Source organism: Ambystoma mexicanum, chromosome 6q, assembly GCF_040938575.1.
Source record: "Ambystoma mexicanum isolate Mex_15411 chromosome 6q, UKY_AmexF1_1, whole genome shotgun sequence".
Classification (NCBI taxonomy): Eukaryota; Metazoa; Chordata; class Amphibia; order Caudata; family Ambystomatidae; genus Ambystoma; species Ambystoma mexicanum.
This window is the reverse complement of record NC_090937.1, coordinates 1,174,400,974-1,174,424,673: the sequence shown is the minus strand read 5'-3', so window position 1 is coordinate 1,174,424,673 and position 23,700 is coordinate 1,174,400,974. Positions and strand designations below refer to the sequence as shown.

Below are 23,700 nucleotides of genomic sequence, written 5' to 3'. Positions count from 1 at the left end.
ACCTCAGAGCACCACTCCAGGCGCTCTTGTTTTTTCATTCCCTCCTTGGTCTTTATACAGCCTTTAACCCCCATGATCACTCTGATCTCTTTTCTACACTTAACCAACTTGGGTTCCTCCAGAAAACACTTGAATGGACTCACCCTTTACTTAAAGATTGCAACATCAAAATATCCTGGCGACCTCTAAATGTACCCCTTACGGTGGATATGCCGCAAAGCTCCGTTCTTGGTCCTCTCTTCCTCACTCTCTATACCTCCTCATTCTGGACCTTCATCTCTTTATTTACTTTCTCTAATCAACTTCTCACGGACACTTTCCTTTCTCTTTCCACTGAACTCGCCAAAAGAATTCCTGACTGTCTCTTCATTATCAAGTATCAGATGACCTCTCATTCCCTCATGCTGAACTCTACATTCCTGTCCACTCCGCCCCCAAACCCTTCCCGCACGCCAGTCCTCCTCTAGGTGCTTCCACAATTTCAACAAGCTTGCAATCTTGGCCGCCTTTTTGATCCCAAGCTCAATTTCTCACTCTCTAAATCAGCCATTGCTGCCTGCATTATGCATGAACCTCCTGATTATCAGGAAAATATATCCCCTTCTTACCTATGCTACTGCCAAACAACCCCGCTCCTCTCCAATCTAGACTACTGTGCTAGCTTCCTCTTTGGTCACCCATGAACATTTTCAACTGTGCCCTTCAAACACTTTTCAATCTCCCCTGATTCTTACTCACCTCCACCTATCAACACCAGCTAGGATGGCCTTTGATGCATAACTGTGCAAAGTTTAAATGTCTTAACATAGTTTTCAAATCCATCCATAACCTATATGTTGCTTATCTCTGCATCCTTCACGTTCTACTTGCCCCCAATCTATACGCTTTCAACCAGGGCATTTTCTAGACGATATTGCGCCCAGGGCAAAACACCAGAATTTGTCCCCAAACTACCATCACCCCAGCCAAAGTTGTTCCTCTGCTGCTACCATGCACTGCACTCCCTCTCCAAAATAATTGAATCATTGCAATTTAAATAATGATTTATTGACTTGTACTTAAAATGAATAAGTAAACAACGTATACAACAATATTTTAAACAAGAAGTAATGTTCTCTCATGTTTTTGTTCAATGTATAAATGAAGGACACTTTCCTAGAAGAGGCTTCTGCAAACATGTCTATTGCTGCTGCTGTAATATATTTTTTTAACAATTTGGCTCGCTTTAGAAAGTATAGCAAGAGCCAAAACCTCTCTTCAGTTGGTGATTTGATTTAGAATTTGTAATGCGCACATCCCAAGGGAACCAAGCGGCGGACCACATGTAGGCACAGATTAGCATGAAACACAGTTACAGCTACTCAATTGCAGTTTACTCAAAAATATATGTTTTTAGTTGTTTCCTAAACATCAGAGACAATTGTTCGTAGCTGGGACGGCAGACTGTTCCAGGCCTGTGGCCAGCCACTGCCAAATGTCGATCCCTCCCCAACGAACAGACTTAGAAGAAGGGACTACCAAGAGGTCTTGGTTCATTGACCGCAATGATCTTGTGAATTTATATGTCTTGATCTTTAAATTTAAATATGATGGCGCTAGACCGTGGACACATTTAACCACAAGACACAACAGCTTGAATCGAATCCGCTGGTGAACTGGTAGCCTATGTAGCTTCCTGCGAAACAAACTGCAGAATTTGGGCTACTGCAAGGTGCCGCAGCTGGTAATTAGGGCAGCCTACCAGAAGTCCATTGCAGTAATCCAGCCTGGAATTAACAAGAGTACCTACCAGCGTTGATCGATCCACTTCCAGACTAAGAGGGAGAAGGGGTTTCAGCAATTTCAGTTGAAAATGCACTGATTTAATCATCTGATTAATGTGCAGGTTGTACCCGAGATTTGATTGGCAGATACAACCTGAGTTGTTTTTTTTTTTTTACAGAGTCCGTATATTTGGAAGCATTTCCAAACAGAGACGAGCATGACACTTGAAGGAAGGTTTCCAGTTTATTTTTTGAATCAAAAACAAACAATAATTTCCATTTTAGCAGGGTTCAACTGGAGCTTCTTGTCGAGCATCCACAATCTAATTTTTTCAGAACATTTCAAAATACGCACTGCCTCCAACGGTTGCCTTAAGCTGACATAAATCTGCGTATCATCCCATACGAGTGATACTGAAGGTTACATTCAGCAAAGCTTTTTTAATAAGCTACAGATATACAGATTAAACAGCGCAGGCAACAAAGATGAGCCCTGTTATACTCCAAAGGAAATTATCAACATTTCAGAAAACAAGAACCCAATTTCACCTGTTGCGTTCGATTAGTGAGAAAAGAATCAAACCATCTCAAAGCTTCATCAGAGATCTGCGCCAAGGTGCTCAATCTAGCACTGAGAATGCTAAAATCCACTTTGTGGAATGCTGCAGACAAAATCAAGCATAACCAGCATGCTGATATCCCCATTATCGGCATTTTCAAGAATGTCGCCCCAGACACCAAGCAATGCAGTCTCTGTCCCGTGGCCCGGCCTAAAGCCGGACTGATGTACATCTAGGATCCTACTACTTTTTAAACGGTCCTGAAGTTGCATAGTTACAACCATCTCAAGTATTTTAGCAGGCCACAATAGGCCAGCGATCGGGCAGTAATTTGCCAAAACCTTATGATCGAGAGTGGATTTTTTAACAGGAGAGTAAGAGGGGCATTCTTTAATTCCTCGGGCACATACCCTGAGCAAGTGATGCATTTACAAACCATTGAATAGGCTCACTCAGGGCCTCGACATGCTGTTTAGCTCAATATGCTGGGATGGGGTCATATATGAAATTAGTGGGTCTAAGGGCACAAATGAGTTTCTCAATATTTTCTTTCCCCCACGAGGTTAAAGTTAAATGCAAAAGAGGGGACCTTTCAACGTCCATGGGGTCAGACTCAGTTGAGGGAAGAACTTGAGTCGACTGAGCATCAATATTGACTCTAATAGAAGCTATTACGGTATACACAGCAATCAGAGGCTGTTCCGAAAGCTGCAGCATGGAGGATGGGTGTAAAATAAAGAGAAAGAGTTAAGGCAGTGGTAAAAAAGAAGGCAGTACCCAGCTGTATCAAGTAAGGTTATGTTATAATGAATGCCTTGAAACTATGTCAAAGCACTATAGGGAAGACCAAAATGGTAGGTAGGCTATGAGGTGAAGCAGCCATGTTGCCAAATGATATGCATACCTATACAAAGCATATAAAATACTTGCCAAATGGTGTGAGTGCATGAGCATTTGTCAAAACCTGCTATATGATGAGTACCTGAGCACAGGAGGGTCATATCTAGAAAACGCTAGGAGTACTTAGGCGTGCAATGGCAACAGATACCTAATCGGGTGAGTCCCAGCACATATAAGGTTAACCTCTGACAAATGGTTGCATGCCGGATGCATAGCTCATGTGCAACGTTCTGGTATTGGGACTGAGGCCATGCCAGGAGACCAGTATAAACCCCAGTGGCACCGACTAGGCTTTCCTCCATTCTGAAGGCGATGAATTGATTACCACCATTGGGTATAAATAAATCACATTAATAAAGAGCTTAGAAGTGGTGCATCTACATGAATCTCTATCAAAATCACCAGATTATAATATATGATGCAGTTACAATGCCAACATACTGAAATGCCTAATAAATTGTGCTAGTTGCTGATGTCCGAAGGCAAAAGCTGTCCATTTGTGTGAATACCTGGAAAGATGCGAGTTCCTTACTTTAGGAGAACAATACCTGTAATCGGTTTTATACTATATGAACGTATCCTGGCAAAACGTATGCAGTTATGGTAACATGAACCTGCAATTGTAATGCTATGCTCATTGTGAATGGGCATGGGCATGTGAACCTAATACCTACAATAGCAAGAAATAAAACCTTTTCTCTAGGCACATCAAAATTATTGAGTGTCAATTATTGCTACAATTGTTGTTTTCTACCTTTGCACATACATATTTTTCACAGTAAACAAAACAAACACACCACCAAACCCCTTCCACTTCAAAGCTTCAATTTTTCCAACTCCAGGCCGCTTTGCACAAACTGAAAAGGGCAGCAACGAACAATGTGTACAAATATTGTTTTTTGCATGCCTCCTACAAGCTGTTTTTTGTCTCCAGTAAGGGGCATAGTTTGTCAAGCTAACTCCATGTCATCTGAACCTGTTTCCCCAGTCCTGGGTTTCGTTCAGAAGATCAATGCATTTTGGGAGTAGTAGTCTTTTGTTTCAACTGGTTTGAGTGCCCTAAAACATCCCACAAAAAGAAAATAAGCCCAGTTACCTGTTAAAATACCATAAACGAATGCCAATTCTCATATTACACATTCCTTTGGCCTTTTACTTTGGATCCCACTTCTCCCCCAAAACCGCCTACTCTTCCAGACTCTCTCTAGTCCTTTGGATTAAGCCAGCAACCCCCCGACCCCTGTAGAAATACAGCATTACTTTCAGTCTATCCTAAATGTGAAACCCTACATTATCACAAACCAGTGCCTTGCAGAAATTATCACACTGTTTAAGCATAATTAGTTTCGCAAAAAGATGCTAATTTGCTTGAGAGCCTTCTTAAAAAGTCTCTCGGGAAAAGTATTAAGCCATTGGTTGCATCATGGGAGGTAGATGGGTATGGGAAGCTTTTGTCCCAGTCGCTGGGCGTGTTATGCTGAACAATGTTAAATGCTACGGCTTCCGCCTCTTCCAGAAGGGTGAATAGGCTGCCTGCTGCACACCTTACCCCAACTGTGCCCTGGGTCGTCGACCAGTCTGCTTGCCTCCAAGAGTCTAGCTGTACCCAGCACTACACGAGACCCTTCTAGTGTCTGATACTTTTCTCTTCTCGCTTCACTGGAACTCTCTTGCCCCCAACATAATTGATGCCCTCACCCTACCTACTTTTACATCTAAACTAAAAGCTCAACTCCTCTCCTTACCATCTTGCATACCCTATCCTCCTCTTCATCCCACTTTCCTCTCCTCACTCATTCTCTCATTCTCCATTATTATTCCCCTGCCTCACCACCGTGTTCCACCTTACCAATTGCACTAAACCTACCCCTCAATACCCAAATCAGCACGTGTTCCTCTCGCCCCTTGTCTGACTCTTTATGTCAGACTTGTATTGTCCCTGTTTGGTGTACGACACTACCACCAATAGCACATTTTCTTGAAATTACGTTTTCTACTGCAAAGGGCCTTTGTGCTCTCCGGTACTGCTTTTTATCCGATTTGTAAAGAAAATTGGTAAAATAGTGGTCATCGCCTGTACTCGTAATAATAAATAAAAATAAATGTGTAAAATATTTAATACTCGAATAGCATTTGAACTTTTAATGGGCAGCACTCTAAGCGGTTTCGTTGGGTCACCAAGGTGATGTACACTTTCAATGGGGACCAATGAAGTGCTGTCTGTAAAAACACAAACAAAGCATGGGTTTATGCTCTTCACTTGCTGCAAGCTTTGTATGAGCTTGCATCACAGCTTGCATTCGGAAACCATTTTAGTTAATGTCCCTTTATTTAAGCCCTATTGCCCCTCTAATCACATTTTCTGTCACACACAGCTCTGCGCACCCATTTTGTGTGTGTGAATTGCATTTTGACGACTGGTGACGCGCTACAGGCACAATTGGTGGTTATGTGGTTAGCTTGTACACAAAGTATTTTCCTTTATAACTGTTTTTTAATGCTTTCATTGCCAGCAAGCAGAGGCTGTTAAACGGTCCGTATCTTGAGCTCAGAGTCCCCCACCATCTAGACTCCCTAAAACACTACAATGGGATTCCCTCCTGCTATTTCTGCAGGTTAATTCGAGTGTTATCTTCTTTTGGCTACAAATTTTTTATCTGATTCACTCCCCCCCCCACCATTCCCCCCGCTGACACCTTATGCAATTTCTTGTCACCTCCTCTCAGCCCTACAGATAAGGGGTGTATCGGCCACTTTTCCTCCTTACAAATTGGAAAATACAACAAATAACAATAGGGAGTACAAATAAACCCAACAAAAATGGGAAACCAACACATCGGAACATGTCCCCCTGCTTTCATTCATACGGCTCCTTGGATATATTTGTACGTAAACTTAATTCTGTCCCATAGGAAGAAACTGCTATTATTACTGCCATATCAAAAGAGGTAAAAATGTATATTTCAATGTGTATGCATAACTACGTACAAAGAAATGTTCATTATTATTTGTATTTGTTTTCAGTTCTAATAGAACTTTAACATAAAAAGATTTGTCAAGACTCTCAAACATTTCCATCTGTTGACAATTAACATAGCAAGAAACATCTAAAAGACTCCCTCAAACCAATATATTCTCTAATCAGTTAAGTAAAATCATTTTACACCCATTTTTAAAAACATTTCTTGCTAAAGAAATGCCATATTTCATCGATTCAAAGTATCTATATCACAAAAAACCATATCAAAACATGTTTAAAATTACCAAGAGTGGATTCCAAGATGGCCGCCGAAACCAGATAGACATGCTTCGGAGTTCCTCTGCCTAGAAACGCGGATCCACCACCCCAAATAGGCAGAAGAGAGGCAAAAAACGAGAAAAAGGATGTTCGAGTGGGGGGAGCATACCAGACGGCACCCCCAAAAGCAGTATTCAAAGACTCAAGAGCAGAAGAATCGAGGACGGGAAAAGCGCGGGCCTCGGCCCAGAACCTGGAGCCCACTATGAAGACGGGTTGAGCCGAGACTGTGACCCGGAGCGCGGCCCACCACCCAGGATTGAATCTCGCTGACCCGGGTATGAGAGTACTGCAGGGAGCGGCGAGCGAGAAGTGCAGAAAGGGACGGAGGAGACAGCAGAGTCGGCAGCTTGGCGAGGCCGGGAGGGAGGACCGGAGGCGGGGAGAGCGGCCAAGCCTCTCCTGTCCTGTCGCCCATTGCAGTGGCCCTAGGCGAGGCAGAGGGAGAGCGGAGGAACCCATCCCCGGGACAACTCCAGGAGGCTCTGACACGAGGAGATCCGAGGGCCGCCCAGCAGCAAAGACACAGAGGGGAGCCCGGGAAGCCGCGGAGAGTGGGAGGCTTCAGACTTTCTGCCCCGGGGGCTGCGGCAGGGGAAAGTGGAGGACCCCTCCCTACACAAGGCAACACCCAGAGAGGGTCCCTGCCCGGAAAGGAACAAGAGAACCAAACGGGTGGAAAACTGCCCAGGAGAGCATAGACTCCTAACCCCTACCCGGGGTAGGAAGAAGAACAGCCCCCAGCATTATATCAAAGGGGAAGTCACGGCCGAGAAGGAATACAGGCACCCAGAGATCCCATTAATAGACTCCGAAAGTGGGAACAGAGCCTCCACAGGCGATTCTGCTTACCCTCCAAAAGCCGATATCAACTGTCTCCGGCGATAGAAGAGATCCAGTAAAGAGGCCCAGGAAACAGGGTAGGTTACCCCCAAACTAACCACCAGAAGAATCCAGCATCCATTGGGTGCATCAACAACACGGAACGACAGAGCAGTCACATAAGAAGGGAATAAAGGCCTTGGATCGCCTACTAAGAACTGTGGGGCAGTCTGGAGGATAGGAGAGATAGGATCCTCCGCCTAAGAAAGATCTGAGACTTCCACCTACCACACAAGAGTGAAGTACGACGATCTTAGCCCCAGAACGAGGGGGTAGGAGGAAACAATAGGCCGAGGTCCTACCCCTTACATACAGAGCACTAACAAGTGGCTACATACCAGGCCCCGCAATCATGGCCGCCAAGAACAAATGTAGATGAAATAAAAGCAGCCTGCCGCAGGGGGACAACTCTGGCCCTCTCATAACGATGTGGGCGAACAAGGACACCAGCGAAGAACGCAGGGAACAACAAGAAGGGGCCATAGGACCTGCCGGCAGAACAAGGATCGGCAGCACAAATTTCCCGCCAAGATCTACACAGGGAGATGCTCTCCCTACAAACCACACTGTCAAGAACATTTCAGGAGCAATTCCAACTAATAAGAGCAGACATAAACGTGGCGGAAATTAAACAGGAAGTACGCCAGTTGGGAGAGAGAACCGATATCATAGAAAAAGTTTTACAAGAGGTGGGCAAAGAAACAATGGAAAATAGTGAAGCAATTGAGAGGCTGGACACGGCAACACGGAACCTCGAGATCGCTATGGAAGACCTGGAAAATAGGTCCCAACGGGTCAACATTAGGCTGAAATTGCGGCCAGAATCAGTGCCAGACAGAGACTTAAAGGAAAGAATTCAGGAAATATATGCAGACCTATTGGGAGAGGCTACCCCAGACAAGATAGTGCTGGATAGGGTGCACAGAGTTGGCCGTCTCAAAAGAAATAAGAGCGGCAGACTCATATGTACCAACTGCCTTCGCGAGATATGCACAAAAGGAATGCGTTCCGAGGGCAGCCAGGCAGAAAGAGGCGATTCTATATAAAGGTCAACAAATTGAACTATACCAAGATTTGTCTAACAGCACCCTACTTAAACGACACCATATGGGACAAGTAACCGCAAAACTCAAAGAGCAAGGGATCAAATACAAGTGGACCTTTCCATTCGGCTTGCTATTTGACTGGGTCGCCACGCAGAGGAGAATAACTACGCTGCAAGAAGGGGCGGACATCCTACACATTGAGCTGGAACGCGATCAGGAAATGGCCGGCACAGAGAAATCGCCAGAGGCTGGAAAAGGGACGAGACCCAGAACATGGGAGTGGACAATTGTGAGAGAGGGGAGAAGGAGACCCGCACCACGGCGCCCCGCCGGGAAGGAAAGGGGCAAAGAGACAGCTACAAAAGAGAGGGCAGAGGTCGGTGGGAAATAACCGGGAATGAGCGCAAGATAAACGGGGTGGTGGACACAAAGGTGAACAAAGAGGGTTGGAGGAGTGAGGAGCAAACGTCATGGGATCAGTGAGGGCGATGGAGCCCGAGAAGAGGGGGGGGGGGCGGGAAGCCCGCAGGATAGGGGCTTCAAGGATGGGGGAGGGAAAGGTGCCAACCAGGGAACAAAGCGGGAAATCAAAGTCAGACCCAGGGTCTATGCTCAAGACAATGGAGGAGCATTAGTTGAGGGGTTTTCAAGGAGAGGGGAAAACCGAGAAATTCACATTCAAGTGGGTGATCCATAATGTTAGGGGTCTTAACACTCCGCTGAAGAGGAAAAGTTAGAGCTTTTCACGAAAAGAGAAAAGCCAGATTTCCTGGGGTTACAAGAGACACATTTACTTCACAAGGACCAAAGCCGGCTTAGGTTAAGGGGATTTGACCAAATACTCCAGGCAACAGGGGCGACAAAATCAGGGGGGTTGGCCTTGGCTATCCGAAATACAGCGAACTTCAGGGCGGAGGAGACCACAAGGGACAAAGAAGGCAAGTATATAATAGTAAAAGGCAAAATGGGAGATGCGATTAACACAATGGTGGTTATCTATGCACCCAATTCAGGACAAGACGCGTTTCTGCGGGCCATCCTAGCGAAACTAGAGGAGCAAGCACGGGGACAAATAATTATAATGGGAGACCTGAACATAGCCTGGTATAGAGCCAGAGATAGATCAGGGAAAAAAGAAAACGGGAGGGGGAGCTGTAGCCTCTCCAGAACTAAGGGAGAGAATGTCAGGAATAGGACTAAAATATGTGTGGAGGGAAGTTAAAGGGAATGCAGAGGGATATACATTCCTCTCAGAGGTCCACGGGACACAGTCAAGAATAGATTATATATGGATATCAGCGGAATTGGTGGGTAGAGGTTCGCCCCATGGGTATAGCAGACCATAAAATAATAGCAATGCAATTAGAACTGGGAAATGGAAGGGGGTGGGGAGTTTGGAGATGAAAATACCCGGAACACTTAATGAGGGACCCAGTGCTCAGAGAAGAGTTGGAGGAAAAGATGAGACATTTCTTTGAGAATAATAAAAGAGGTATACGGGGAGGACACCAGATGGGACGCGTTTAAAGCCACAATGAGGGGGGAATTTATAGCAGCCAAAGCAATCTGCCATAAACAGCTTCAGGCCCTGGAGATTCAGCTGGAGGCAGAAGTACAAGGGGCGAGGAAAAAGGTGGCGGAGGCACCTAACAGAAACAACCAGAGGGAATATAGAAGGGCAATAAGTCAACTAGGGTTCTTGCGGACTAAAAAAGCGGAAGGGGCCCTACTTTACGTGAGACAAAAATACTATGCGAAAGAAAACAAGGCTGACGCCTTACTGGCGCGTCTCCTTTGGGGGAAACGTCAAGAAACATAATCACGGCCCTAAAAACAGAGACAGGGGAAAGAACCACACAACTAGAAGACATCCAGGAGAACATGGTCAAATTCTATGAGACAGTATACACGTCACAGGTCGCCCAGGCACAGGAGGAGTTCCTGGATAAGATAAAGCTACAGGTAATAAGCAGGGAAGCCCAGAACGATATACATCAAGAGATAACGGAGGACGAGGTGAGAGACGCTATACATCAAGAGATAACGGAGGACGAGGTGAGTGGGTCTTTGTATAGTTGCCCTTGAGCAAAGCACCGGGCCCCGACGGCAACTCAGCGTCTTTCTATAAAACTTTTGTGGGGATATTGGCACCACAATTGACGCATCTCTTCAACTCCTTCAAAGATAGAGGCCAAATACTAACATCCCCCATGAAAGAGGCCAAAATCACCCTGATATTGAAACCAGGTAAGGACCCTGTGGAAAGATCATCCTACAGATCGATAGTGCTCACTAATGTGGATGCTAAAATATACACAGAAATTCTGGCCAATAGATCAGAAGGGCTCCTACCAGACCTGATACACCAGGATCAGGCAGGATTAATTAAGGGCAGGCAAACAGCGGATAACAAAAAGGCTGGCACACCTTCTAGAAAAAGTGGAAAAAAACAAATACGCCGGCAGTCTTACTATCACTGGACGCCGAAAAAGCATTTGACCGGGTGGAGTGGTCATTCCTCTTTAAAACCATGGAAAGGATGGGGCTCAGAGGCACATACTTGCAAATGGTAAAGGCGAACTATGAGGGCCCCCAAGCGCGGATAATAGTAAATGGCATGACATCACGACCATTGAAGTTACAAAGGGGAATGGAACAGGGCTGCCCTCTATCCCCGCTACTGTACGCTATATACTTAGAACCCTTACTCCAAGCTATTCGAGAAACAGAGGAGATCGGGGTCTCCCACTTGGAGACAGACAGCACAAAGTGGCGGCTTTCGCCGATGATATACTGCTTACCCTTACTCGCCCCTCTGAATCGAGTAGAACGAGTAGGTTACTGATAGAGGAATATAGGGAAGCCTCGGGATTACGCATCAATATGGGAAAATCCAAACTAATGAACCTGGCACTGGGGAAAGAGGAGCGAGAACAGCTAAAAAGAACAATGACATTTGCCTGGCGGCCAGGGGGGGGGGATCACATACCTGGGGGTAAAGATAACACCAACACTCACAGGGTGGTATGCAGCAAACTATCCACCACTGATAAGGGGTATTAGGAAGGGCCTCCTCAAGTGGCAGAACCTCTGAATATCCTGGCTTGGGAGACTGGCGGCAGTAAAAATGGTGGTGCTCCCACGGCTGCTTTTCCTGTTTCAGGCTATCCCCCAGGTAGTCCCGGCGAGCTTCTTCAGGGAGCTCCAAACCATAACAAAAGACTTCATGTGGGAGGGCAAAAGAGCAAGGATGAGCAAGCAACAACTTCAATCCCTGAGAACGGAGGGGGGGGTGGAGGGGTCTAGCCCTACCTAATTTTAGACAATACTATGAGGCAACCCAACTTGGAGTAATCAGGGAATGGCTTCACGAGGGGGAAGAGAAGCACTGGATCAAGATGGACAGGGCAGTAACAAAACATGACCTAAGGGAGGTATTGTGGTTACCAAAGCAATACCGACCAGAAATATGTATGAAAGCTCTATCACCAAACTAGTAGCGGATAACTGGGATCGGTTGGTGAAACAAAGGGAAATCACAACACTCCCGTTCCCCTTTATTCCCCTATATGACAAAGAATTCACCCCAGTACTGGAGAAGGGAGCTTTTAGGAAATAGTATGACGGGGCTGCCAAAGGATGCGGGACATGTTTATAGGAGAAGAGATTAGCTCCTTTGTGGATTGTAAAAGGTACTTCGCTTTGGGGGAGGGGGAGAGGATGCAGTACTCCCAACTGCATCACTGGCTCCTACATCCCATGAACAAAGGGGCGGCCACCAGACCACCAACCACCTTCGAGAAATTCCTAATGACAAATGATGGCTCTAGAGGATTGATTTCACAACTGTATAAAATACTAGACGGGGCTACCCCGAGGCAAAACTGGGCTTGCATGGGAAGATGGGAACAAATACTGGGTAAAGACAGAAAAGAGGGAATGGGAAAAGTAATGGAGGAAGATCCCTAAATTAGCGAGAGATCCCAAGCTCAGGAAGCTTGGTACAAAATTCTCTACGGGTGGCACTATACGACAGCTCGCTTACATAGGATATATCAAGGAACATCAGGGGACTGCTGGAGGGGATGTGGGAAAGAGGGCACAGCAGAGCATATATGGTAGGGGTGCCCAAAAAAAGAGCCCTTCTGGAAAGAAATTCGGCTAGCGCAAGAACAGGCTTTTGGAACAGGGGAAACCAGGGCCCCGGAACGGATTCTGTTGGGCCTTAGGAGCGAGGAAGAGCTAGGGGAACCAAGAGCTAGAGAAAGAGCTCGGGTAATGTTGACGATGGCAGGAATGACAATTATCGCCCAAAGGTGGAAAAGCTTGAATATCCCAAATGTTCCAGGACTGGCTGCGAAAAGTTTGGGAGTTGGTCGCGATTGAATGGGCCACGTATGCTATGAACAATGCACTGCAGACTTCGCGAGGGAATGGGGGGTGGGTAGGGGCAAGTCTTGTCTTTCCTCAGTGACGACTACAGGATTGGTTGGCGGCCGCAACACCTTAAACTCTTGGACCTATTATTGAGCTCCTGGAGACAAGACAAATTAAAAATGAACGGGAAAAACTTGGTGTCACCGAGGGGGGATGGGTGGATGGGGTGGCAAATGGGGAGGGGGAATGTTGGGATTGTGTTGTTTGTTGTTAAAAAAAAACCTAATAAAAAGAATTTTAAAAAACAAAATTACCAAGAGTCCCCCTACTTTATTAAATATCTAATCCTTCCCCCTTATTATACTCTTGCTCTCATTATTGCTGTGTACATTTTAAACTTTGTTCCACCCAATGCCATACCCAATCTAGTGCAATATGCAATGCCTCCAGTTCACAATTTAAACAGTAGATCCAAAACGCCTCTGTCTTCATGGTATCATAATTATGAACACATTTGCTCAGCATATTTATGTATACAGAACCCAACGTCCTGCCCTCGGACTCTGTAGCAAGTGCCACTAAATACCAGTGCCACTGCATTATAGTTGTGTAGATTAGATAAATGCTGTTGGTTTTGGTCTAATCCCATAGATTTGCCTTTCTGTGCATTGAGCCTTTAATCTCCTCAAAGTTAGTCCAAGAGTCCAGTCGGGGTTCCCAATTTATACTACTGAAAAAGTTCATATTTAAAACTTCAAAACTTCAAAACTTTCCCACTCCCTCAGACCCATAGTTGGATCCCAATTCCTTCAGCACCAGTCACTCTGGTGCCATTCTAGACTTAATGTACAAGTCCAGTGTATTCTTAAGAAACTGGGTGCTTAGAGATACAATGCAGAGCTCCAAACTAAGGTACTCCATTGAGGCAAATGGAAGTAGGCCAAATACCTTCCGCCAAAACAGCCCTTCCAGCCGATTTAGACACCCCACATTCTTCATTAATAGTGCTTCCAGCCCGTTTAACACCATGCGACAGAAGCATAGCCTGTAGAGTGTCAATATGCCCTCTATTGTATCATCAGCTGTCTTCTTTGCAAATTTACACAAAAGTGCAGACAACTGTCAAGCTTTTCTTGTTTTGGTATCCTTTATTCGCTGATAGCTGGCATCATTGGTCATTTCTAGCCCCCAAACGCATGCAACTGTTAATGTACTCTATTCTGCCTAAGGTAGTCACCATGGCCAATTTGTGAACCTTTTTGCCAGTGACCAGCATACTTTTCATTTTTAATACGTTGATGACTAACATGTTCTCTGTTGCATAACTATGCAACTCATTTAGCATATTTTCATTCCTTTGTAGGTATGATCTAGAACGACCAGGTCATAAGCATATTGCATGCATGGCACATGTTAAGCACCCAATCTGGGGGGTGGGGGGGGACAATCACATTTAGGCGATGGGGAAGGTCTGTCAGATAAAGATTGAACAGCAGACGAGCCAGCACACAACCTTGCTCGACTCCCCTGCCTATGCAAATCGATCTAGACATTCCTCCCACCATTATCAAGGCGCGGTGGTATTTCTGTGCAAGAGCTGTAGTGCATAATGTAACCAGTTTGGGCATTGCATCCTTTTCAATTTTTTCCATAGTAACTCTCGATCAACAAACTGAATGCTGCCTATAAATCCACATATGTCACATACAGGGGAGGCTTGTTGTTACCTGCGGCTACCTTCATGAATCTATTGAGCAGCCTAATGTTGTGCGTTGTGGATGAACCAGCACGAAATCCTGTTTGGTATTTATAAAGAACCTCCTTCGACTTCGCCCATCCCTGTAATTTCTTTTACAGGAATGTCCCAAAGAGTTTTCCTGTGGCATCCAGCAAGGAGAGCAGCCTGTAATTATCCAGAATATTCCTACCTACTTTCTTGAAGATCGGGACAAGTAAAGACAGTCTCCATGAAGAGGGGCCATAGTGGTCAATACAAACTCTCCTGAACAAAACAAGCAGGATTTCCGCCCACGCCTCTGGCGCTTTTTTCAGGACAAGATAGATAGCCCATTTGGACCTGGGGCTCTGTGTTTTTCAACTTCCTAATTTCGTTCAACAAGGTCTCATACGTCAGCCCAACAGGCCAAGGCACTCCTACATTAGGGGTGGCTCACTTGATTTCCTCAGTGCCCACACCTTTTTCAAATGGCAAAGTCATGCTTCTTCAGGATACCTTCCACCTCGTGGGACTGTATAGTCAGAGAGAATACCGCATGATCGCTATTTTTTTTTTTTTACAAGTGATCTAATGTTGCCCAACTCCCCCCTTTTTCCAAGTGGGCATTCCAAGGACATCTCCCTTAGTCCTCCCATTCATTAGAAAAAGATCCAATTTCTGCATAAATTCAATCCATGACTTACCATTATGATTTCTCTTCTTCCTGGAGGATCACTCTTACTCTGTACAATCGTATAAACTGCACTCTCAGTTTCATCCACACATTGTGCATTTAAATTGCCCCTCCCGCCCCACCAAGATTGCTTTCTGCTCACCTCCACCCACTTAACACAGACATCCCCAGGGGTACATAGATGTTTATCATTAACAGTTTACCACACCCATTGCCCTTTTTAAACAGGACTTCCACTGACAAGACATCAAACTGTTTGGTTTGAATTCATGAGAAATTCCGATAAGGCCTCCATAGGGCCGGCCTCGAGGACCCTTCTTTGCCAGGACTTCGTACAACTGATAACCAACCAGACTCATGGGAGAAGTCAGCCAGGCCTCCTATAACAAACATATTGTGGTTTAAAAGAATGTCCAGAGACCCTGACTTCTCCTACAGGTGCGTATGCCGCCTAGTGGTCCAAAAAGCAATCCTGAGGTTTCATTTAGTCTCGACTCCTTGTGTTTGGAGAAATCCTTTTAGCCATGCCCAGCCCTTTACATTCTCATCGGCAGGTACAGGAGATAACCCCAGCTTCACCCCCCCCTTTTATTTCTCCCTTCCAATATTCCACTTTGTCATCTCTCACAAAACCCCTCGACCTCATTCTCCAGTTCCTCTTTGTCCACATTATAGCCTAAATTTAACAGTGTAGATTGGTGGGAGCGTATCAAGCTCACTCTCTCCGGGAGTGCACAATAAACACGAGTGATTAAACCCTTTGTCCGGATTAGGGGCTCAACAAACTAAGTCACTTGAGTGGAGCACTCTCAAAAATGTAATTTTATGCAAAGTACTCGTAAGTTTGCTACGGTTAACCATCCCCTTCTTACCGTATGTTGGTATCACCTCAATTGTTATGATCTTAAGGTCCGGCTCCTGTTTAGATTCAGCCACAGCAACTATCTTCTCCTTACGCCTTGGAGCGTTCAGAGTCTGATCTGGTTTTTCTCTGCTAGCCGCCGGCGCAAACACGGCACCAGAAGGTTTACTCGTGTTACTCTGCATAGGTGCGCAAGAGAAGTGACTCATCGCTCTCAATTTCTTCAATTGAGTCTTGATCCTTTTCCTTTAACAGTCAACTTGACAAAGTCCTAGACCCCCTCAAGGCCCGTCTTTTGCGCATAGTCTCCCTCTTTCTGGACTTACGTGATTTAAAACCAATCAGTGTATTGGCTGTGGAATTTAAGTGCTGCTTAATTGCTGTTTCTTGTCTGTGGCTCGTCTTATTTGTCCCTTTTGTCTGCGTTTTGCCATCCGCCATTGTTTTCACATCTGGAATAAAGTTTACTCATTTTCAATCACATGTTCTTCCACCAACACCCCCTGGGGGGAGATCCATTCAATTGGCTCATTAACTGGGGGAATACTTTTGGCAACCCACAGAGTGGGGGGAGAATGAAGATTTACTCCTATCCCTGCCTTTTCAATGACCTACGTTAAATGTTCAATGGCCACACCCTGCAAGTTTACCTCCTGCAGGATGGTGTCACAACGTTTCAACAAAATCTTTACTGCAAAATGAAGTGTGTCCAAGCTCCCGTTAGTGGCCACGTTGCTTGCACTACTATGCACTGTAAAATATAAATTCCCACAGCCTTCTTTACTCCCCGGGCTCCCATTTTCATCAGAATCTGGATATAGCACAGGGGTCCCTGACATTCTTTGCAAATTTGAAGGCTCCAGTGGGAATGGAAGAGGTGGTGAAGGGGAGGCCACTGACAAATGCGAAGGGATAAGTGGTAACACTGATGGCACTTTCTTAGTTGTACATTTGGCTGCTGTGCATCAATTGTACCTTTATTGTTCAAAATGCCAGATTGCAGTGCAACGTGTAGAATATAGCATAAGGCAAGTAATGAATTGTTGTCAATTGTGCCAAAGTGTGTATCTGAATCATCTGCTGTTTTCTGACTCTTCATCACGTGTTCAACTTGCTGGGGAATCTCAGGCTCTGTGCTTACCTCCACTTCACGGTGGAACAAGGCAGCAATCCTTTCTCACTTTTGTCTGCTACTAGTGGTGGGTATTTTTTATATATGGCTTAATCTGCCTCTGCCTTGTTACTTTCGCCTTGTTTGCCACTTTTCCAGGCATCAGCAGGGGCACCAAACTAACAATCACAAATTGCACCAATATTTTTGCTGGGCACAGCCTCTCTGATCTTAATACTGTTATGATAATTATTTTTCGTATCACCACAGCATTTTCACAAACAGTCACTGCCGCACTCAGTTAAAAGAGTCCCGGCTCAGCTCACCCCTCCATATTGTTGCACACTTGACAAGCTATTAGTCCATGGAGCGTAGGCTGTGGGCAAAACAATGCAGTGCCTGCTCATGGGCTGTAAAGTATTACCAAAACCGTTCTAAATAATTCCTATTTTAATTGTCCATGCCGTATTAGCTCCAAGGTCAGAGCTGCTACTTGTTTGTTAGCCACACAAACACAGTCTTGACCGATATTTATCGACCGCCTTTAGTGCAGTCTCCGCGCTGCTCACCCACCCGTATCACTGTGGGGTCAGCGCTCAAGCAATCCAAAGCAGGTCAGAGATCTTTCAAACTGAATGCAACAAAAGGCACACAGGTGAAGGAGAGCGGGAGGGGGGATGTGGGGCGGGGGGAGGTGGTGGGGGCCAGGGAAAAAAGCAAGCAATGTCAAGCACAGCTCTCGTTACCTTACTCGGCTGCCCCACCGAACAATAATTCACGCAACCGTCGCCGGCCTCCCCCCCCTCACCTAAACACCAAAACCCTTTGCTCAGGACACTTCACTCATGCGCTTCACGCACAGTGTCCGTACTTATGGGTAATTCCTTAAAGTGACAGCATCCGAATCCTTACCTCATGTGGCGGCAAACCGTTTACAGGAGCAAAGAAACGCAGACTCCTCGCCATCCCTCATCAATACTCAATGAGCTGAATGGTCCAAAAAGTTCAATTCTGCTGGCTGGTGATTTCAACCACTGGTTAGGCAATGATCAGGATAAAGAGGCGCTTGCACTAGTCTCGGCCTTTAACAGCATTGATATTGCTGTGCTGAACCATGACCCGACTACCTCAAGGTAAAACGCTTGACTGGAATGCTGCCAGGAATCTTGAAATATATATCAATAGCACTAACCCAATGCATTTGGGTCAGATCACTTTTCTATTGCTTTCCATATTGTGCTTTCTACGCCCCTACCCAAAATAAAAAACCCACTAGCCAAAATCATCTCTTGGAACTTTAATAAAATTAACACCATCAATCTACAAAGCTGTTTGAGCCAGGTCATGCTCTCTTCAGACGACCTACACCAGCCCTCCTCTTTAGTCACGACTTACAATGCTATTCTAATTGACATGCTCAACAAGATATCTCCACTCAAGTCTAAATCAATCAGAGTGAATGTTTCTCATCACAAATGGTTCTCAGAGCTAAACCTTTTCAAAAAGGATAAAAGGAAGGCAGAAGCCAGATGGCACAAAGATGCCTCTGATACTAAAAGGAGTAATTGGAAAGACCTTGATAAACTATCGAACAGCTATCGTTGAGGCTAAGAAAAACTTTTAACAACCAAATCACAGTACCCAGAAACATGGTGATTTCTAAGCTCCTGGGAATACCTAAAGCTCAGCAAACTTCGATCACCCCCTCAGGCCTAGATTGCTCTAGAGTCCAGCAGGCTATTGAAGACAAGGTCTCAAAGGCCTGTGACAAGATAAAGGCTTCTCTGCTCACATAACATCCGGATCCTGTCCAGGAGACAACCCCTCCAACAATAGGGTCAGAGCGCTTTGAATTCCACTCCATCTCAGATACTGAAATAGTCAAATATCTATCTGCAATGTGTCGTCCTTCCTGCCCGAAAACAACACCCCCCCCAACCCCCAAGATTATCCTTGATAAAAAAGAAATGTTCGCCCCCTTTCTTACTAGATTGGTAAATTCTTCATTTCATTACAACATTGTGCTAGAAAGTATTAAATCCGTCACTGTGAACCCCCTCTTAAAGAAACCCGAGCAGGACGCCAACAACTTACGGCCCATCACAAACAACAATTTTCTATAGAAGGTGTTAGATAAGATCGCCACCATACAAATACAGGAATTTGTGGACGGGGCTGGTATCTTACACCCAAGACAATCGGGCTTAATATCTTTCTAAAGCACTGAAACTGCTCTCCAAACTCGCATGTTGAATATTATGGACAGAGGGCATACTGATATTCTGATCCTACTGCACCTATCAGCGACATCTGATCTGTTGGACCATGATCACCTGCTTCACATTCTGGTAGATGTGGGATTTTGTAATCAAAACGTAATCAATTGGATCCAACCTTTTCTCTTCAATCGGGTGGCTAGAGTATGCTGCTGAGAAGCCGCTTCCCCTCAAGAACCTATTTCCTGTGGTGCCCCACAGGGAGCCTGCATGTCCCCACTACTGTTCAATTTCTATAACCGCCCTCTATGTGACATCTTGGACAATTTGGTATTGGAACTGTCTGGTGATTACACCACTGACTTGCATAAAGTTAGCCAGATTTATTCCTTTATTAAATCTTAGATGAATACCAATTGGTTGTGTTTGAATGGCATTAAACCGAACTACTGGTCTAGAGTCAACCTCAAACAAAGGCTAAATTAGACCCCACATTTCAATCATTCTTATTAGATGACAAAGACATACCTGTCTTGAACAAAGTCAAAACGCTAGGGTTCTCCCTGGATACTACGTTCTCATCAGAGCACCATACTAACCAGGTAGCATAAACCTGTGCTTATTACCTTCACCTGCTCAGGAAAATAGAGCCTTTTCTGAATGAGGAAAACTGTGCCTCCATAGCTCAACTGATTGTGCTGTCTAGACTCGACTATTGCAACTCTGTCCTGATCGGAGCCATGAAGAAATCACTAAGAAAACTGAAAAACACCCAGAATTATGCAGTGCGTGTAGTAAAAAGAAAATCAAGGCAGGAACACATCTCCAAGTACAGACAGGATCTCCATTGGCTCCCAGTTGTCGGACGTATTTCGATCAAACCTGCAATCTTGGTTCACAATTGCCTTTATATTATTGCCCCGTCCTATCTGAAATCCATGATTCGCCTTCATTTCCCTTCTAGAGCACTGCGTTCACTGGACAAAGGCCTTATCAAAGCAACTTGTTTAAAAGGTCGAATGGTCTAGGTAAATTCTTCCCTATATTCTCAGTCAAGGTGTGGAATGACCTTCCTTCCAACCTAAGGCTTGAAAAGAACGGAGGCAAATTCCAACAAAAGCTAAAGACCCTCCTATTCCGATAGTCTGTACTCTTTTTCTTGGGTCTCTGATTATGCTTAGTGTCCCGTCTTCCATGTCGGTCTGCTTGCGTCAGTGATTTGAGTTTGCCCTGATGCCTGCGGGCTATGGTGCGTTCCAAATAAATATATAAATCAATCCAAAACACTTTGCGGTTGCGCCCATTTGTTTATTAAAAAACACTTCTGTTTAATAATCAAAACATATTTTTACTAGCTTATACATACTCCCATTTGGAATTCAACTTACATTATTACTAATAATTTTACTCCCAACTTTAAAAAATATTGAGTAAAATACTCCCACTTCAAAATCTTATCTGGAACACTGTAGGCTCCTCTGCTTTGTCTTGCTCCCTTCTTGAGATTTGACCTTTTTGAACCATTGCAGCTCCCTTCATCTGTCTTTTCTGGCACTTCCATTCCCTTCCCATCACACTTTCCCTCTGGAAGTCACTCTAACCGTGCAGGCGGCCTTCTGGTATTATTCCTCTTCATTGCCAGTAGCCCACACATATTGTTGGGCCTTGGATGAGAGGACCTGCTTGTAAAGCCTATAGCCAGATTTCTTGAACAACCCATGTGATCTGTAACTAAGTTTTAAATCCTGGTTGCTAGCACCACTGACCCTTTAAAAAAAACATCAGTACAATTAAGCATTCAGATTGCAGTGAATGTGCTCCATTCTTTTATACGATATTCAATCAATGTGGTCCAATGGACTCGCCGATCTATTAATCTTGCATGAATAATCTGCGTTTTTTTGAATTTGGAGAATACCTAAATTCTTTTGAGGGGTGTCAGTGTAAATTGGGCACTGAAGACTTTACGTAACATAACTTGAAACACTTATTAGACTGAGAATCATATTTTATGGGCTTTTCCAGGAGCAAAGGATTACACAATTGCTATTATTGTCATTGACTGTCATCTTTTAGACAAGACATTGCACAGTACCTTAATTCTATTTTCCAAAGGAAATAGGTTCTTTCTGACCATCTTTTAAAGATAATGTGGAATTTTGAAAAATGTACTGCGATATCATGTATGGTACCTTCAACTGTACTCGATCATGCTGTGTGCGCTTAGGGCTTGCGGGTGTGCAATTAATTTCAGGAGATACTTTTTATTTAGATGTGCTATTTTTTTTATCTAAATTATACCAGTGTACAGTCAGTTATTAGATGCTTACAATACACATTTTGAATGTAGAGGTCGAGAAATACAGATGTAGGATTAGTGACTCACAACTGTTGATTAAACAGGGAAGGGCAAGCCGGTGACTAGTGTCCCTTGATTGAACTATCAGCATTTAGATCATTAGGCACTAGCTTATAAATGTTGGCAATGGTGCTACATTAAGTGATCTACATATAGTAATCCTCCCAGGTATGAAAACGTAACCGCCCGCTAAAGTAATATTTCATTTAAATGCAGGTCTCATCCATTTTGCTATGTGCGGTTTGCAATGAAGAAACCAAGGCTGTGTGAGGGTAATTTGGTTGTCCTAGGTCAATGAACAGTGGCAACAACATACATTTGTTGCAACATACATTTCAAGGCTTATTTACACTTTCACATCAGGGTGCAGAAGTGTAGCCTCTTAATTTCTTATGCCATTGACGCCTATGAAGTCCTTTGCAATTTATGTAAGACTCAGAAGACTCTTTATAATTTAGTTTTAATGGATGATTTTGTATTTTTGGTGAGCAGATGAGCGGCAGTGACTGCGCTGGAATAAAGCCATTGTGCCAAAAAATTACATTTTTGGTGCTAGTCCTGTGCTTTCAAATTGAGGCTTCCTCTAACAATTTCAATTAGATAAGTACTTTGAATCTAAATTAAAGTTGGTTGTTAACATTCTGGCAATATAGTAAATTAACATTTTAAAGTCGACACATTCTCATAATGCATGTCAGGTAAGCTTGCCCATATGTCTACGCTCAAAATGTGCAATTTTAACAGGTTTGCATGTACCATTAAAATGTGCACTCTAAAAACCTAGCCCATCTACATTTAATTAAGCTTAGAACACCTTAATCTAAAATAGTTCAACCTGGAAGACAAACGTGTTAAAAGGTTAGATGTATACCTGCGTCGGTAGGAGACTCCACATCTGCTTACTGCGGATCTGTCGGTCCACCAGGTCTCCATCGCATATACTGTCCGCTGTTTTGCTCAACAAAAGCAAGTGTTTTTTTATATTCCCTCTAAAAATGAAAAGAGGTTTGTATTACTGCAGCAATTTGTAAACCACCCCCATGAATAAGAGTCTACTTTTTCATTTTTATATCATTGAACAATGCAACTACTCACCCAGCAGCTGCAGGTTTAACATGAACGTAGTTTTCCTGGACAAATAAAGGCGCCAGTGAATAATCGTGGAAGAAGAGGTCAGACTTATCAATTAGAGTCATATGAGCAGTCTCCTCACCAGTGACAAAAACCTTTCTGGCAACATCAAAGGGACCCTGAAAAAGAGGTTAGAACTAATATTAGTCACATTCTTTGTAAAGTGTTAACAAGTGCATGTTTAAAAGCATGGAGAGCAAGATAAATTATCACTACGTTGATAGTTGTCGTAGACTGGCCCTTCAACCCGCTTTCGTAGAGGGTTCATAGTGATAATACCGAATTTAAAAATCTCGAAAATCAAAATCTCGAATACAAAAGGCCGAAAAATAAAATATTGAATTTTTTTTTCAATGTGTTTTTTTTCAAAATGGGGGGGTTCCCCCCCCACCCCCCCTTTTTTCATTTTTTTTTATTTTACCCCTTTTTTTTTTACTTACCTGACCCCAAAAACATATATAAATAAATAAATAAAAAATTCGATATTTTTTTTTTCGATATTTTATTTTTCGGCCTTTTTGTATTCGAGATTTTGTTTGAGATTTTGACTGACCACCATCGTATAGATTCATTGTCAGAACTTAAGTCTTGATCTTAAATCTCTTTATTTTTTTTTTACAGATTCTCAATCCATTATATCGATTTGCAGACAATTTTAAGGTGTCAAGGCCTTTTCCACAATTGGAGGACACAGACAATACTTGGAGACCAAAATGGTACTTATTTGGTTCCAGAGATGACATAAGAACGAACCTGAATAATTTGTCTGGTATCAAAGGAATGG

The 23,700-nt window shown here is 44.1% G+C and overlaps 1 protein-coding gene across 1 annotated transcript in view; it reads right to left on the bottom strand.

Moving 5' to 3' along the window:
• RFC1 (replication factor C subunit 1) overlaps positions 1-23,700 on the bottom strand; it is a 1,503,724-nt gene that overhangs the window by 233,525 nt on the left and 1,246,499 nt on the right. The window contains exons 20-21 of the mRNA XM_069631787.1: positions 22,881-23,035; positions 22,657-22,774 (exon numbers count right to left, since the gene is read on the bottom strand). Coding sequence (XP_069487888.1) covers positions 22,657-22,774; positions 22,881-23,035 — 273 coding nt within the window. The remainder of the gene's footprint in view (positions 1-22,656; positions 22,775-22,880; positions 23,036-23,700) is intronic.